Source organism: Leucopleurus acutus, assembly GCF_964270905.1.
Source record: "Leucopleurus acutus genome assembly, chromosome: 1".
Lineage (NCBI taxonomy): Eukaryota > Metazoa > Chordata > Mammalia > Artiodactyla > Delphinidae > Leucopleurus > Leucopleurus acutus.
Genome location: NC_139142.1, coordinates 676,499 through 692,878, shown reverse-complemented (window position 1 = coordinate 692,878; position 16,380 = coordinate 676,499). Strand labels below are relative to the sequence as shown.

The 16,380-nt window shown below is 68.0% G+C and overlaps 1 protein-coding gene across 1 annotated transcript in view; it reads left to right on the top strand.

The window, feature by feature from the left end:
• INF2 (inverted formin 2) overlaps positions 1–16,380 on the top strand; it is a 28,279-nt gene that overhangs the window by 10,777 nt on the left and 1,122 nt on the right. Inside the window, exons 2-22 of the mRNA XM_082834606.1 lie at positions 831–1,230; positions 2,825–2,940; positions 3,006–3,165; positions 3,651–3,684; positions 4,627–4,768; positions 5,435–5,576; positions 5,788–6,426; positions 6,867–7,012; positions 7,088–7,149; positions 7,824–7,926; positions 8,063–8,148; positions 8,623–8,723; positions 9,247–9,317; positions 9,407–9,514; positions 9,828–9,898; positions 10,967–11,087; positions 11,403–11,567; positions 11,650–11,752; positions 11,917–12,057; positions 12,676–13,305; positions 13,734–13,790. Of these exons, the coding sequence (XP_082690732.1) occupies positions 840–1,230; positions 2,825–2,940; positions 3,006–3,165; positions 3,651–3,684; positions 4,627–4,768; positions 5,435–5,576; positions 5,788–6,426; positions 6,867–7,012; positions 7,088–7,149; positions 7,824–7,926; positions 8,063–8,148; positions 8,623–8,723; positions 9,247–9,317; positions 9,407–9,514; positions 9,828–9,898; positions 10,967–11,087; positions 11,403–11,567; positions 11,650–11,752; positions 11,917–12,057; positions 12,676–13,305; positions 13,734–13,789 (3,588 nt within the window). The 5' untranslated portion in view covers positions 831–839 and the 3' untranslated portion in view covers position 13,790. The remainder of the gene's footprint in view (positions 1–830; positions 1,231–2,824; positions 2,941–3,005; positions 3,166–3,650; positions 3,685–4,626; positions 4,769–5,434; positions 5,577–5,787; positions 6,427–6,866; positions 7,013–7,087; positions 7,150–7,823; positions 7,927–8,062; positions 8,149–8,622; positions 8,724–9,246; positions 9,318–9,406; positions 9,515–9,827; positions 9,899–10,966; positions 11,088–11,402; positions 11,568–11,649; positions 11,753–11,916; positions 12,058–12,675; positions 13,306–13,733; positions 13,791–16,380) is intronic.

Here is a 16,380-nt window from a genome sequence, read left to right as displayed (position 1 = left end):
AGAAGCACAGCCCACCTGTCCCGCTGTTCCGTTTGGGGAAGGGCACGTCGGGGGGTCATTCTGGGCTGGGCCACCCCTCGGTCTCCGGGGGATGTTCTCTGGGCTGCGATCATACCTCCTGCAGCTGCATCCGGGTCAGTCTCCGAGAGCCACAGGCCTGGGGGACACCGGTCTTCCACTGCACGCAGACTGACAGAGTGAGGCCCACAGAAACTGGGGCCTGGCAGGGCTGCTCCCCATAGGGCCCTGGCCTTGCCCTGAATTGGGTGGGCGGTGGACATGACCCTCGAGTCAGCCCCCCTCCCCAGGCACATTCCCGATGCTGTGGGCAGGCTAGAAATGACCAGGGTCTGGAATTGTCCCCACCCACCCTATTGTCCCCATCTGATTCTGTCCACTGGGCAGGGGAAGCACCCTGGGGGCCAGATAAGGGAGCCCCGGAGACCCCATTTTTGCTGCCTGATCACCGCTGGGTCAGTGGTATTCCTGCCAGTGTAGCCTTCTGGGGTCCTGGTGCCTTCAGTGAGGACAGCGGTGCTGCCTCCTTGGTTGCCGTGATGATCGAGACCGGGATGGGTGTAAGCAGAGCCTGGCACAGGGGAAGCCCGTGGGCAGTGGCAGCCCTGGTGGGATGAGGGTTTGCCAGTAGTGTGTCCCCCGGGCAGGCCTGGGCATCAGCAAGGAACGCAATGAGTCCCCAATTGGCAGGTGGAGGCCTGGAGCAGGGGACGTTGCCTCCACTGACCAGCCAGGGGCCAAGCTGGGCTGTGGCTCTCCTCCGGGCCTGGGGCCGGGCTCCGGGCTGACACCCCTCTCCTCTGTCCCCGCAGTTCAGCAAGATGTCGGTGAAGGAGGGCGCGCAGCGCAAGTGGGCAGCGCTGAAGGAGAAGCTGGGGCCTCAGGACTCGGACCCCACGGAGGCCAACCTGGAGAGCGCTGAGCCCGAGCTGTGCATCCGGCTGCTGCAGGTGCCCTCCGTGGTCAACTACTCGGGGCTGCGCAAGCGGCTGGAGAGCAGCGACGGGGGCTGGATGGTGCAGTTCCTGGAGCAGAGCGGCCTGGACCTCCTGCTCGAGGCCCTGGCGCGCCTGTCGGGCCGCGGGGTGGCCCGCATCGCCGACGCCCTGCTGCAGCTCACCTGCATCAGCTGCGTGCGTGCCGTCATGAACTCCCAGGAGGGCATCCAGTACATCCTCAGCAACCAGGCCTACGTGCGGCAGCTCTCCCAGGGTGAGGCTCCGGGCTGGGGAAGGCGGTGGGAGGGCTGGGGCACAGGAAGAAAGAGCTTGGCCCGGCAGCCAGGGAGGACTTCCTGGAGGAGGAACCAGTTTCCCATCTTCCCAAGTCTGAAGCCTCCAGGTCACCTTGGAGCCGTGATCCTCTACCAGCTGCACCTAGTTGCCCCCTCTGTTCTGTGCCTTTGCCCTGCTTTTCCACCTAGCCCTGTGCTAGTTTGGGCCCTGTCCCCTCCCCGGTCTCTGGCCTCCGGGCCCCTGTCCACACCGTGGCAGCTGGAGTCACCTGGGTCAGAAACACACGTCCACCTGAGGGGCCCGCTTCCACTCTGCCGGGCTCCGAGCTCCTCGGCCTCAGCCCTTCAGGTCTGCGGCCCCTGCCAACGGCGTCATCCTCCACCGCCACCCCCTCCCCGCCCCCATCCCTGCTCTGGCCACCTGGGGCTTCTCCTTCCCCAGCTGCCGGTCTCCCGTCTCCACCCCCTGCTCAGGCTGCTGTGCCCTCGTGTGCCGGCCAAGTCCTGCCCGCCCTTCAAGTTCTGGCTCACTGTCGCCTCTTTTAGGAAGTCTCCCCGGACTGCAGCCAACTCAGTCCTCAGCCCTTGGGAGAGACCGCGAGTGGCCCTTGGTGGACAGTGCTCACTGCGTGCCCTTTGCCTACCAGGCTGTGCTGCTCCCACGATGCTCGGGGCTCCGGGGCGGGCAGGGCCTGTGTGGGCGAGCGAACCAGAGACCACCCGGCCCAGGCCCGGCTGTTGCTGTCTATAGAGTCCTTTGTGCCTCAGTCTCAGCAGGGCCAGCCGAGAGACACCCCCAAAACTTTCCCAGCTCCGGGAATGCAGTGGGAGGCAGGGGTACATGGGGACAGGCAGGCATCGCAGGCTGTGTCTGCTGTAAACACAGTTGGTCTAAGTTTGGAGAAAACACGGGCTCAGCCCTGGGAGGGCTGCCAATGTTGGCCTTGGGCCCGGAGCCCACAGGGGCCCCCTTAGACCTGAGGGCAGCGGGAGTCGACCCCAGGTGACTGGGGCCGTGCCTGCCTCCACACCCCTCCCCGTGGCCCCGGGGACGGTCAGCGCGTCCGGAGAGGCCAGCGCCTGCTGTGGGCGGTGGGCTGATACAGGGCACCCCGGCCTCTGCCAGCCGGGCACATGGCAGCCACAGTATGGGAGCCCAGGATGGGTGGTGGGCACAGGTGGGGGCAGGGCGGGAGGAGGGAAGCTGGGCTGGGGTCGGTGGGCACAGGTGGGGGCAGGGCGGGAGGAGGAGAAGCCCGGGCTGGGGTCGGTGGGCCCCTCTGAGAGGCCCCCTGCCCTTGGCAGCCAAAGCGTGGGAGCCCAGGATGGGCGGTGGGCACGGATGGGGGCAGGGCGGGAGGAGGGAAGCCTGGGCTGGGGTCGGTGGGCACAGGTGGGGGCAGGGCGGGAGGAGGGAAGCCCGGGCTGGGGGTTGGTGGGCACAGGTGGGGGGAGGGCGGGAGGAGGGAAGCCCGGGCTGGGGTCGGTGGGCACGGGTGGGGGCAGGGCGGGAGGAGGGAAGCCCGGGCTGGGGTCGGTGGGCCCCCCTGAGAGGCCCCCTGCCCTTGGTAGCTCTGGACACGTCCAACGTGATGGTCAAGAAGCAGGTGCTGGAGCTGCTAGCGGCCCTGTGCGTCTACTCGCCCGAGGGCCACGCCCTGACCCTGGACGCCCTGGACCATTACAAGGTGAGCGGTGGGTGGCTGGCGCCTGGGTGGGGCCTGGGGGCACACTGACCCCATCCACCCTGCAGACGGTGTGCAGTCAGCAGTACCGCTTCAGCGTCATCATGAACGAGCTCTCGGACAGCGACAACGTGCCCTACGTGGCCACCCTGCTCAGCGTGGTCAACGCCATCATCCTGGGCCCCGAGGACGTCCGTGCCCGCGCCCAGCTGCGCAGCGAGTTCATCGGTAGCCCTGCCCGGACCCCCGCCACTGGGGCCCTGGCCGCCCAGCCCGCGCTGCCCCCTTCTGGGGAGACGCCCCGTGCCCTCCACTCCAGGGCCCCAGAGGCAGGCTCTGCCTGGGCCCGGGAATCCTCCTGCCCCCACCTGCTCCCTTCGGTGGACTGAGGGCCTCGGGACCCCTGGACATTAGCCCTGGAGGGCTCTCTGTGCAAGGCTGCCGGGCAGTGGAGGGAGGCGGGTCCTCTGACGTTCAGTTCCAGCCCTGCTGGCTGTGCCAGGGACCGTTTACTGGGGACCACTGTGCGTCCAGTGTGGTCTCCCCCGAGAGCCCCATATCCCCAGTGTCCCGAGGGAATGGGCAGGGTGCTTTGGCTGGTAGGAGTGAGCCCAGGGAAAGGGTGGAGATGCAGGTGTCAAAGATGCGGGTGACCCAAGGGTGGGCTACCCGAGCAGCAGCCTCTGAGACTTACCGCACCTGTCCGTTCCCAGGGCTGCAGCTGCTGGACGTTCTGATGCGGCTGCGGTGAGTCCCCACTCTGCTCCCCAGAACCAGGCCCCCCTTCCCCCTGGGTCCCAAGCCTCGCCTCCAGCTGGGCAGGGAGGGGGCTTCCTGGAGTGGCCCCAGCAGGCCCACCGCTCCCGGGGCCAGGTCCCAGGGAGAACCCAGCTGGCCATTCCTAGCGCTGCTGGACAGGCCATTAAGCAGAACTTCCCACCCAGGGGCTTGGGAGCTGCCCCAAGAGACTAAGTTACCAGGTACGGTACAGGACGCCCAGTTAAATTGGATCGTAGGTAGACAACAGATCGCTCTGTTAGTGTAAGTACGTCCCGCATGTCGCACGGATATACTTGTGCTAACTATCGTTCAGTATTTACCTAAAATTCAAATTTAAATGGACATCTAGAAACCCGTGTAGCTGAGAAGCCCATCCCAGGCCTTGCCAGGACCACGCTCCAGGGTGGGGCCTCCACCCCCAGGGAGGTGGGCGGGGGGCGACCCCAGCAGTAGGAGCCCCAGCTGGTGCGACTGGTGCTACGCCGGCCGCCGCCAGAGGTCTGCTGGGCGCTGAGGGGGCGGCTCGTTGCCCAGGCTGAGGACGGGCCTGTGCTGGGCTCGGTGAACGCACAGCACCCCGCTCAGGCCAGAGCCCCACGCCTGCTCGCAGAGGCCGGGGGGACGCCTCGGGGGCAGCCTTGGTGCCGCCCTCCAGCACCCAGAGGAGGGCCTGCCCCCCCTTCCGTGCCCCCCGCGGCACGGCCCCTCCGTCTGTCCCTGCGAGTGTGAGAACTCGCGCTTCCTGTCCCGAGGGGCGCGGAGCTGACCGGAGAGGCCGGCTGCCCCTGGCTACGGCGGCCACCTGCAGGCCACGGGCCCTGCTCAGGGCTGTGTGCGTGCCTGTCGGGGGCAGGGAGGCTGGGGGAGCGGCCTCTGAGCCCGCCCGCCCCCCCCACCCTCCCGCCGCAGAGACCTGGAGGACGAGGACCTGCTCATCCAGCTGGAGGCCTTCAGGGAGGCCAAGGCCGAGGACGAGGAGGAGCTGCTGCGGGTCTTCGGGGGCGTCGACGTCAGCAGCCACCAGGAGGTCTTCGCCTCCCTCTTCCACAAGGTGGGCCGGGCCGGCAGCCCCTCCCGGACTGTCTGGGGGAGGGGCCGGTGGGCCCAGGGCTGGAAGGGGCCTCCTGTCCTGCGCTGGTCATACCCTGCCCTGCTGGGGCCGGCGGGAGCCACATCCAGAGCTGAGAGGCCTGGGGGGCTGGAGAGAGGCAGAGGCTGGAGTCCGCTGCCTGGGGCCGGGTCTGGGCTGTCTCCGGCCAGAGCCAGGGCCACAGGACCCAGGAGGACAGGCTGGCTGTGCTGTCCTGGGCCCAGCCCACCGGCCACCGTGAGGGGTACCGAGGGGACTTCGGGAGCAGCGAGTCGGGGCGCTGGGTTCTGGTCCAGCTCAGCCGCTCCCTTCACCGAACCCAGCAGCTCTCAGCCAGGGGCCAGCGTCCCCGGAGGCATCCAGAAACATCTGGAGACATCTGGGGTTGTCACAACTGAGCACGGGTGCGACTGGCTTCGAGTGGGGGGAGACCAGGATGCTGCACATCCCACAGGGCACAGACCGCCCCCCCACGCTGACCTGACCCCAGGTGTCACCGGCGTGCCCGTCAGGGAGCCCTGACTCAGGCGCATCGCCAGGGCCCCCGTGGGGCATAGAGGGGTGACAGGGTGGACGCTCCTGGGGAGGCGATGGCTGTGACCCATACTCCTTGCCCACCCCGCCCAGGTGAGCTGCTCCCCGGTGTCCGCCCACCTGCTGTCTGTGCTGCAGGGCCTCCTGCATCTGGAGCCCACCCTCCGCTCCAGCCAGCTGCTCTGGGAGGCCCTGGAGAGCCTGGTGAACCGGGCCGTGCTCCTGGCCAGTGACAGTGAGTGGGTGGGATGGGGTGCGGGCAGGGGCCCTGTGCCCGTAGCCCCCGCTCGCGTCCCCCCCTCCCTGACCCCAGCCTGGTGGGCACACTGGGTTCTTAGCCCGTGGGGGGAGGGGGCCAGCCTCGGTCCTTAACCCGCCTCTGCCCGAGGGAGGGGGCTGCACCTTTCCGGATGCCCCCTACCCTGACCTGGATGTTCCCACCCCAGCCCAGGAGTGCACCCTGGAGGAGATGGTCGAGCGGCTCCTGTCCATTAAGGGGCGGCCCCGCCCTCACTCCCTGGACAAGGCCCACAAGGGTGTCCAGGTCAACCTCGGCCAGAGTCGAAGGGGCAGCTCCCCCCAAAACACCGGTGCCCCGATGGTGGGTGTCGGGGGCCAGCAGCCAGCGGCAACCCTCGCCGGCCTGCACGTTGCCAGCGTCCAGGGCGAGAGTGGCAGGACGGCGCCGCAGCCCACAGCCCCGGAGCAGCTGGAGCCCACCCCGCCCCCAGCTGCACCCCCCCTCCCTGGCACCGCAACCTGTCCCCCGCCCCCGCCCCCCCCACCTCCTCCACCCCCGCCCCTGCCGAGCCTGGGGGCCGCGTTTCCCTCACCCCCACCTCCCCCACTGCCTGGCCCTAGTGGGACCATACCCCCCCCGCCTCCACCCCCAGGCCTGGGGTGCCCACCCCCGCCCCCGCCCCTGCCGGGCACCTCCGGGCCCCCTGCAGCGGGCGGCATGGAGGAGATCACCGTGGCGCACAGCCTGGGCTCCGCCTGGGTCCCCAGCCACCGGCGGGTGCAGCCCCCCACCCTGCGCATGAAGAAGCTGAATTGGCAGAAGCTGCCGTCCAGCGTGGCCCGAGGTGAGTCCACGCCCCCAGGGGGCTCCCCTCTGAGGGCAGGGGCTCGGCCGCCATGGGGGGCAGCCGGGGCAGGGACAGGTCAGGGGTCACCTCTGAGGCCCCTCTCCTCGCACAGCTGCAGGCCAGTGTGTCTCTCTGATGCCGCCCAGGGGCTGAGTGCTGATGGCTCAGAGGAGGTCAAGGCCGAGGCTGGCTAGAGGCCAGGTCACCTGCCAGCCTGGACGCAGTACCCCCCCCACCCAGTGCAGCCACACCCACATATGTGGCATGGCAGCAGCTGGAGGGCTTCCTTTGCCAGGCATTTATTAAGTGCCCGCTGTATGCTTGCCCTGGGCTGGGCCCCAGGCAGGGCATCCCTGCCAGCCCTCCAAGGCCCAGGCCACCTGCACCCCAGACTCCCGGGGTAGGTGTGAGCCTGACTGGCGGCCCCTTGCCCGCAGAGCGCAGCTCTATGTGGGCGTCACTGAGCAGCCCGGACACGGAGATGGTGGAGCCTGACTTCTCCACCATCGAGCGGCTCTTCTCCTTACCCGTGGCCAAGCCCAAGGAACAAGCAGTGGCCCCAGCCAGGAAGGAGCCCAAGGAGGTAGGGAGGGGCCAGGGCTTAGACAGGGCTCCGTGGCTGCCCTCCAGGTACTGATGGGTCAGGGATGTTTTCCAGATCACTTTTCTGGACTCCAAGAAGAGCCTGAACCTCAACATCTTCCTGAAGCAGTTTAGATGGTGAGCTGCGAGGATCTGAGAGCAGATGGTGTCGCAGAGCCGGCCCCTCCCGCCAAGCCCCAGTCAGACTCCCAGGCCCCGCCGGACCCGGCCCCGCATCTTGGGCTCAGCAGTGCCCTCTGCAGGCCACCCTGGGAAGTTCACATGCCATCCCTGGGGCTAGAGACAGCGCGGGTAATAGCTACAGAAGACCCCAGCTGGGGGCTCTGGAGACCGCTAGGCCAGACTCCCTGGGGAAAATGAGACCCAGAAAGTGGTGGGGACCCTTTAAGCCACAGACAGGCGGTGGCCAAGCCAGGCCGAGGACGTGGCCCAGCCTCCCAGCCCTTGAGTCCTTCCCTGCAGCAGGTGTTCCGCCCGGGAGCTCACTGGGTACCGCTGAGCCATCCCACCTGTGTCCTGAGCAGCCCCCTGGAAGGAGGAGGAGGAGGGCGCTCTGGCAGATGGGGAGTGTTCCATTCAGCCGCCAGCGTCATTACTGTGTGACCCCGGGCAGGTGGCTTGCCTTCTCTGTGCCCCGCAGCCCTGGCCCCTGCGACCTCCTAGGTGTGGGAGGCAACCTGGGCATGACCAGCAGAGGTGTCGTGGGCCAAGGGCCGTCCCAGGCTGGCAGGGTCCCGAGGAGGCCAAGTGGGGTGCCTCGTGTGACCACCCCCATCCTCTCACCCCGCCAGCTCCAACGAGGAGGTCACCGCTATGATCCGGGCTGGGGACACCACCAAGTTTGACGTGGAGGTTCTCAAGCAGCTCCGCAAGCTCCTTCCCGAGAAGCACGAGGTGAGTGGACCCAAGAGGTGTGTGTCGGGGGGCCCAAGGGGCCTGCAGCTCCACCCAGAGCTGTGCCCGGTGAGCGGGCACCTCAGCGAGCCGCCGCAGGTCTCCTGGGTGAGCACGCGGGGGCCTCCTGTTGCAGGTTGAACACCTGCGCTCCTTCACAGAGGATCGAGCCAGGCTGGCCAGCGCCGACCAGTTCTACCTACTCCTGCTGGACATCCCCTGGTGAGCTCGGCGGCCCTGGACCCGAGGGCCTGCCCACGGGTGGGAGCTGGGCCCAGACCCAGAGCACAGAGCAGGGCTGTGTAGACGCGTCCCCAGGGTTCCACGAAGAGCAGTCCCCAGCCGCGGGGCCCTCCAAGGGGACCCTGTGGGCCGGGGCCTCCCTCCCGGCCGGCGACGGCATTGGGGGTGGGCAGCGGGCAGGGCTGTGTGGCCTCCAGCAGGCAGGCCCAGGCCCCCCTGTGTGACCCCCGGGAAGGCCCCTGTTCTAGGAGCGAGGGGTGCCCCACGGGGGAGCGCCTGCCCTTATCTTCGGCAGCCTGGGGCTTGTCCAGAGCACCCTTCTCAGGCCCACGCCAGGCTGAACAGGGCCAGGCCGTGGGACCACCCCCCACCAGCGCTGCCAAGAGGACCCTGCGGGCCCCGGGCAGGTGGGTGGAGGCCCCCAGGCCCTGAGCTCCCGCCCTGCCGCCCCAGCTACCAGCTCCGGGTCGAATGCATGCTGCTGTGCGAGGGCACGGCCGTCGTGCTGGACATGGTGCGGCCCAAGGCCCAGCTGCTGCTCGCCGCCTGCGAGGGTGAGTGGGGCACCCGGCTGGGGGCGGGCAGGTCCTGGGGGTGCCAACCTTCCTCTCCCTGTAGACCACCGCCCCGTCTTGAAGCCTGAGCCATGCACGCACTCACACGTGCCCACGCCGACACATGTACACGCACACACACGCACACCGCTTTCCCTGAGCGAGGAGTCCCCAGCCAGCGGGCAGGGACACGGACGGGCCTGACCACCGAGGCGTGGCTCGGTTCCGCTGGGGTCACACGCCGGGTGGGGATGTCCCCTGTCGTCTTGGCCACAGACTGAGAGCCAGGGTGGCTGCAGGTGGCAGAGGTTCCCCTCTGTCCTCGCCCCCAGAACGGGCAGTGGTCACCTGCCCCCGGGGGCGTGAGGCTCAGTGAGCGCCCATGTCGCTCCTGCTTCCAGAGCCTCCAGGCTTGCTTTCAGTCCGGTTTCCGCTGCCCTCCCGCTCCCTCGTGCCCTGGAGCCTAGCGGGGAGGTGGGGTGCGTGGGGTGCGGGGAGGCAGTGAAGGGACGCCATCCTGCAGGCCTGCTCGCCAGCCACCGGCTGCCCGTCTTCTGCCTGCTGATCCTGAAAATCGGGAACTTCCTCAACTACGTGAGTGGGCAGCACGCAGCCCGCCCTTGCTCCCTGATCCCCACCTGGCCCCGGGCCCAGGCCGAGAGGCTCACTTCCCGCCCTCGCAGGGCAGCCACACCGGGGACGCGGACGGCTTCAAGATGAGCGCGCTGCTGAAACTCACAGAGACCAAGGCCCAGCAGGGCCGCGTCACGCTGCTGCACCACGTGCTGGAGGTGTCCGCGGCCTGGGGGGCCTTCGGGATGGCGCCCACGCCCCGCTCTGCCCGCAGCCCCTCGGGGCTCCCGTCTGAGCGCCTGGTCTCCCCTTCACACCACTGCACCCCCCGCAGTCCTCACCCACTCCAACTGGCCACCGTCCCTCCCCAGACCCCAAGGAGAGCAAAACCGGCAGAATCCGGCCAGGCCCGAGGGAAGGCCTTTTAGGCCCAGGGTGCCGCGGGCTTCCGAGGGCCGTGAACCACAGCTGCTGAGGGTGGGGAGTTGCAGGGTGGCCTCAGCGGGTCTCACCGGACACGTCGTGTTGCAGGAGGTGGAGGAGAGCCACCCAGACCTCCTGCAGCTGCCGCAGGACCTGGAGCCGCCCTCCCGAGCGGCAGGGTAGGTACCTCCTGCCCTGCCCCCCACTGCCCGCTCCCCGGCCAGTGGGGCGGCTGGACTAGGCTGGGTCGCACGCTGCGACACCACCCCGGCCCCCCAGGATCTGCTGCCCGATAGACACTCTCACCCTGGGCAAGACCTCGCGTCCGCCGTGGCCTGTGCCCGTGTGACCTAGAGGAAGAAACCAAGGCCTAGGGTGTTGGGGAGCAACCTGGCTACGGTCACGCCAGGGGCTGGTCTAACATGCCCTCGTCACAAGGTTAACCTTCAAGATGAGCCCACGCCACCCCACTGTACAAGGAGGGAAACTGAGGCCTGGGGAAGCAGGGCCGGGTCCATGGGGTCACATAGCCCAGGTGCAGCTCTGGGAGGGCAGCCCAGGCCATCCACCTGCAGGGTCCACACTCCCACACAGGCCCTGCCCGGCACCACGCCACCGTGGAAGGTCTTCTGGTCGCAGGGCTGCTGAGCCTTGTGGAGGTTCAGGCGAGGACAGGCTGATCCGTGGGGGTTACTGTCCTGACGCCACAGACGCAGCACCTTGTAGGCTGGGCGCTTCATCCCAACACCACTTAGGCCATCTGAAGGCTCTGACGTGTTTCTGGCGGCCAGTGGCTGTGCAATCTGGGGTCCCACTGTCCCAGTGGATGTGCAGTCCTAGGGTCCCACTGTCCCTGAGGCTGTGCAGTCCGGGGGTCCCCACTGTCCCTGAGGGTGTGCAGTCGGGGGGTCCCCGCTGTCCCTGAGGCTGTGCAGTCGGGGGGTCCCCGCTGTCCCTGAGGCTGTGCAGTCGGGGGGTCCCCGCTGTCCCTGAGGGTGTGCAGTCCGGGGATCCCCACTGTCCCTGAGGGTGTGCAGTCCGAGGGTCCCACTGTCCCTGAGGCTGTGCAGTCCGAGGGTCCCACTGTCCCTGAGGCTGTGCAGTCGGGGGGTCCCCGCTGTCCCTGAGGGTGTGCAGTCGGGGGTCCCCCCTGTCCCTGAGGGTGTGCAGTCCAGGGGCCCCCCGCTGTCCCAGCAAGCCTGGACACCAGCCGTCACCTGACCTTACCGGCTCTCTGGCACCTTCAGGATAAACCTTGAGATGATCCACTCGGAGTGCAGCAGTAACCTGAAGAAGCTTCTGGAGATGGAACGGAAGGTGTCTTCCTCCATCCCGGAGGTTCAGGAGCAGTACTCCCAACGCCTCCAGGCAGGTGCTGGGCGGGTGGGGCCCTGGGCGGGGGGCAGGCGAGCATGGGGAGGAGAGAGCCAGAGTGAGAGACCCCCCCCCCCCGGGAGGGCGGCCCCCTATTCCTGGTCCCTGATCCTGCGGCCACAGTGCTCAGACCCTCGGTCCTGCTCAGAGACCACAACGCCGGCAGGGCCTGTGCCGGTGGCCATCCTCCTGCGGCCATGGGCCCCACCGCGCCCTCCCTGGGGCTCCAGCCTGGGCATCTCCCTATGACAGCAGGTGGTGCCCTGCGTGGGCCCCCTCAGGGCCATGACCCTGCCCCTGTGCCCCCAGGCCGGCATCACGGCCTCCCAGGAGGTGGAGGAGGTGTTCCAGGCCATCAGGCAGAAGCAGCTGGAGCTGGCCACCTACCTGTGTGAGGATGCCCAGCAGCTGTCCCTGGAGGACACGCTCAGCACCATGAAGGCCTTCCGGGACCTCTTCATCCGCGCCCTGAAGGTGGGCCCCCGCCGTTGCCGGGTAGGGCGGGCGGAATGGGGGTGATGGGGGGCCGGGCTCACGGGCCGCATCTGTCCCGCAGGAGAACAGGGACCGGAAGGAGCGGGCGGCCAGGGCTGAGAGGAGGAAGCAGCTGGCGGAGGAAGACGAGGCCCGCGGGTTGCGGGGTGAGGGCGGGAAGCCTGGTGAGGCTGCGCCAAGGGCAGCGGGGTGGGGGGGGGGCGGGGCGGGCCTGGGCCATGGCCACTCCTCCTTCCTTGGAAGTCTTGCAGCACTACATCCCCTCCTCTGGGGCGATTCCGCGGGTGGGCTCCAGGGACCCTCTGAGCCGCGTCTCTGGGCTTCTCAGTCAGGCAGGGAGGCGGGAAGCAGGAGGAGGTGTGTGTCATCGACGCCTTGCTGGCTGACATCAGGAAGGGCTTCCAGCTGCGCAAGACGGCCCGTGGCCGAGGGGACACGGCCACAGACCCCCCGAGGAACAAGGCACCTGGTGAGACCCTCCCCCGCCTCCCTGTCACCACTTGCTTCCCGCCACCCCCGCGCTATGCCATCCTTGCAGCCCGGGGCCTCCCTTCCTCCAAGAAGCCCTCCTTGATTTCACAGGAGAGCCCACTCCTCTCCCCTGCTGCCCTGAGATAAGGGCCAGCTCACCCCCACAATGCTTCCGCGTGTCTCTGCTGCAAGAGGGCTCCCCGGCTGGTGTGACGGCCACCCGTCCAGCCCCCAGGCCGGCAGAGGAGTCGGGCCAATGGGCCCTCTGACAGATGCCCTGGGGCTCAGAGGGGCTCTGCGGTGGTGGAGGAGGCAGGCATGAGGCCCTGGGGTGGGGCTCTCCACTCCTGAGAAGGCTGCCTTGGGCTCCTTGGGGTCTCTGGGGGCAGGGGTGGCGACGTGCCATCGTCTCGGGGCCCAGCTTCCCCCCCCACACCGTGGACAGACCATGGACATCAAGGCCTGGGCCTGCCCTGTGGGAACCCGCACTCGGCCACCAGGAAAAGCTTCCCGGGGGGGGGCTTTGCAGGGTGGGTGGTATTCGATTTGGGCAGGCTCTAGGGATGGGGATCACTGAGGGGCCCCTGCCCTCCACTGATGGGTACTCCATCCACAGCGGCCGCCAGGGATCTTGTGGGAGGCACCAGCCTCCCCACGTCGGAGCCTGGTCTCGACGCCGCAGTGGCCAAGGAGCCCCGCGGCTGGGGTCTCGCGGATGCCGCCCCCAGCAGCCCCCAGCCCGCTGGAGACTCATCAGAGAAGGGTGGTCCTGGGCCCCTGGAGAGGCGTTCTTCCTGGTACATGGATGCCAGTGATGTCCTGGCCACCGACGACCCTCTGGGCCCCCAGCCCTCATTGGTGCTGGGAGGCACTCAGGCCCTGAAGCCGCTCAACTTCTCCAGTGACAAGCCCTCCAAGGCAACGGGTTTGAGCCAAGACGCGGAGGAACCCACGGCCCCTCCGGGCGCCCGCCAGGCCGAGGCTGACACCACAGGCGAGGGCGCAGAGGATGCAGCTGCCCACGGCCGCGGTGCTGGCCTCCCTGCCGCAGGCCGTGGCGGGGACGGAGACGAAGATGATGAGCACACAGCCCCGGACTCCGCCCTGGACACCTCCCTGGACAGGTCCTTCTCCGAGGATGCCGTGACTGACTCATCAGGGTCTGGCGCCCTCCCCAGGGCCCAGGGCCGGACGTCAAAGGGCACAGGCAAGCGAAGGAAGAAGCGCCCCTCCAGGAGCCAGGAAGGTAACTTGGGGCCCCCCTCCCTCCTTGTACCCCGAGCAGGAGTACCAGGCAGGCGAGTCGGCAGGGCTCCGGGCATTGGCGCGTGATTGGAGCTCATTCGTCACACGCCAGGGCCCTGGAGCTCCCCTTGCGGCCGGCCGCTGCCACCCCTTCCCCCCGGCCCGAGTGTGGGCGATTCCCGGGGCATCTCTGTGTCCTGCCAGAGAGGAGGTGGCAGCGCCTCTGCTCCGGGAAGGGGCAGCCTTGGGGGGCACCGTCCAGCCAGCACACCTGTAACCCGCTGACGCCTGCCTTACGTGGGCCACCTCTAGCAGGGCGCGGCGAGGGGCCTGGGGTGCGACTGTGTTCCGGCTCAGCGTCCACGCTCTGAGCTCAGGGTCGCTCGTGAGGGGCGAGCTGTTGAGCACGTTTCTTTTATTTGGAAGCAGAGGTTGCCCTTGACCCTGACGATAATAAAACAAAAAGACTCTGTGTGATCCAGTAAGGTACGTACCAGCCTGGCGCTCAGCACTAACGGTGGCAGCAGAGGCAGGGCCCGCGCCCGGCCCTCCTGGACACTAACCCAGCTCCCCCAGCCCTCCAGCCAGCGTCCCCCGGGCCGCGGTGCCCGGCTTCCCCTCCCTCTCGGAGAAGGGCGGGAGCTGTGCCTCGCCTGGTTGGGGGAGGTGCGGCCTCAGAGCCTCCGCCAGGCTGACGGGGTGGACAGGGCCAGCCAGGATGCCCTCGGGGAGCAGGGCTCCAGGGCCTGGAGGGTGGGGACGGCGTGGCCCTCGGCCCGGCCACCAGGCTGAGGTCGCCCTGCCGGAGCCTCATGCTAACTCCCGGCCCCCAGGCTTCGCTTCCCCCAAGTCTATCCACAGGGCACCCGGCCCTCCTCTGGCCCTGGCTCCAGCCACACGTGTCCCCAGGGAGACCGTTGAGGGACAGGGAAGACCCTGGAGGCCGCTGCCAGGGACAGGCAGGCCACCGGCTCCTGTGGGGATGCACAGGCGTCCTCTCCCTGGAGGCAGCGGGTGGGTCTGTGGGCACCTCCTGGGACTCCCGCGATGGGGTGGGACAGTCAGGGTCTTTGCCGAGGCTCACAGCTGCAACCGGAGTGACGGGCCTGGTCCCCATGGCGTCCCGGCCTGTGCTGTGGGCCGTGATCTGGTGCAGGGCCCCGGAGCCCCACCTGGGTGGGAGCTCTGTGGGGGGGGGGCGCCCTCTGTTCCTCACACACCTGCTGCCCGATGTGCCCGGGGCTTGGCCAGGGCATCGAGGTGAGGTCAGGCTGCCGGAGCCCAGGGCAGGGGTGTGGTCCAGTGCAGCTGTGACCTAGTTCAGCCTCGCTGCGGGGCTCAGCCTTCACCCTGCGCTGCGGGGGGTTGCCCCCCGGGGGGTTCTGAGCTGGGCTGTCTGCTTTCACGAGGGCACCCGCCTGTCCCTCGGGGTCAGGATTTGTCCTTGCAGCCCCGGCTGCTGGCCCTAGGTGTGGGGGACATTGGAGTGTGCAGTCCGTGCGTTCGGGGCCAGCAACCACGTGTGGCCACTGTCTGGTGAAAGACCGCTGTGCCCGGTGCAGGGTCTGCGCTCCCCCAGTCCCCCCCACACCCCCGGCCAGGCCTGGGGCTCCCAGTCTGCAGGCTCGTGGGCCCTGTCATCCCAGTGTTAGGATGGGAGGAAGAACCCCTACCCTCCTTGTCTCCCCAACTTCTTATTTGGAGAAAAACTTCAACTCGACAGGAAATTTGTGAGGAGGTCCCAATGAACAGCACCTACCCTTTACCCTGAAATTACAAAAACGTGGAAAACATAGGAGAATTGCTGACGTCTGCTGCATTGCTCCCCCACCCGCCACAGCTTTACGGACCGACGTGAGGGTTGCTTATAGCCATCAGGATACTTTGTGCCGGGGTTTGTCCCCGGGGCCCCCAGGTCAGGGCCATTCTCCCGCGCACCTGGACACCGAGCTGTTTTTACCCGCAGCCCCGGCCGGGGTGACCCCTGGTCCCAGTCTACCTGTCATAGTCGTTGCTTTGCTTTTCTGGAAACAAAGTCCTGCCCAGGACCACACGTCCAGCCCCTTTTGTCTTGCATAACACCGCAGACACGAAGTCACTTTGGAGGTGTCCTGTTTGTCCCCCACCTGGGTCCAGGTTGCGTTTAAGGCAGGAATCCTACACCCGTGACGTGAGTCCTCCCCAGAGCATCGCGGGAGGGGCTCAGGGGCCTGTCTGTCCCGGCGTCGGTGGCATTGACGCCGACCCAGACGTGTCATGGTGGTGATTCTGGGAGAGCCCCGCTGCACAAGTAGTGTTTTCACTCTGATTAGTAAGCAGCAGGTGGGTGATGCCCGGAGTGATGGCCCCCAGTTTGCACCAGCATTTCTGTTCTGTCGTGCCATCTTTCAATCGTGCAAGTGTCGAGCGTGGGTGGTGTGTTCCGTCCTCTGCTGCAGTGCTCGCGTGGCCACGGCAAGAGTGGGAGGAGTGGCGTCAGGGCGCCTCCGCCGGCTCCTCTGGTCCTTTCCTGGGTGCAGCCCCGCCCCCGCTCCCTCTGCCCGCCCCGGCCCGGCCCAGGCCCACCTGACTGTCCCTCCTGGGCCTGCAGCCACAGTGTGGGGGACTCTGATCCTCTACTCCTGCCCCATCTCTTTTGAGCTCTGGTCCCCGAGCCCCACGCTGCCGCCTGGCTCCGGGGTGCTGTGGGCGCAGGGCATCTGGGGGCAACAGCCAGGCGAGGGCCCCGGGACTAGAGAGCATGGAGGGCACTGGGTGGGCGCAGGGCCGGCCTGGGGCAGGAGCCACAGGTGTAGGGCCCGGTGCCCTGAGGACGGAGCTGCAGAAAGACACGGCAGGAGGCATCCACATGAGGGGCCGGTGGGGAAGTGACTGGGGCCTCCAGGGAGAGCTGGTGACAGTGGGGACCCGTGAGTACAGACGGAGTGAGACCTGGGGAGACCCCGCCCGCCTGGTGATGAAACGTGCTTTGTGAAACCCGGTCTGGACAGGTGGACGGGGGCAGCAGTCACCTGCTTCCTGTGTGAGCCTCGCTGCTCCAGAGAAAGGGCCTGCCGTCCGGGTGGACCTGGGGACA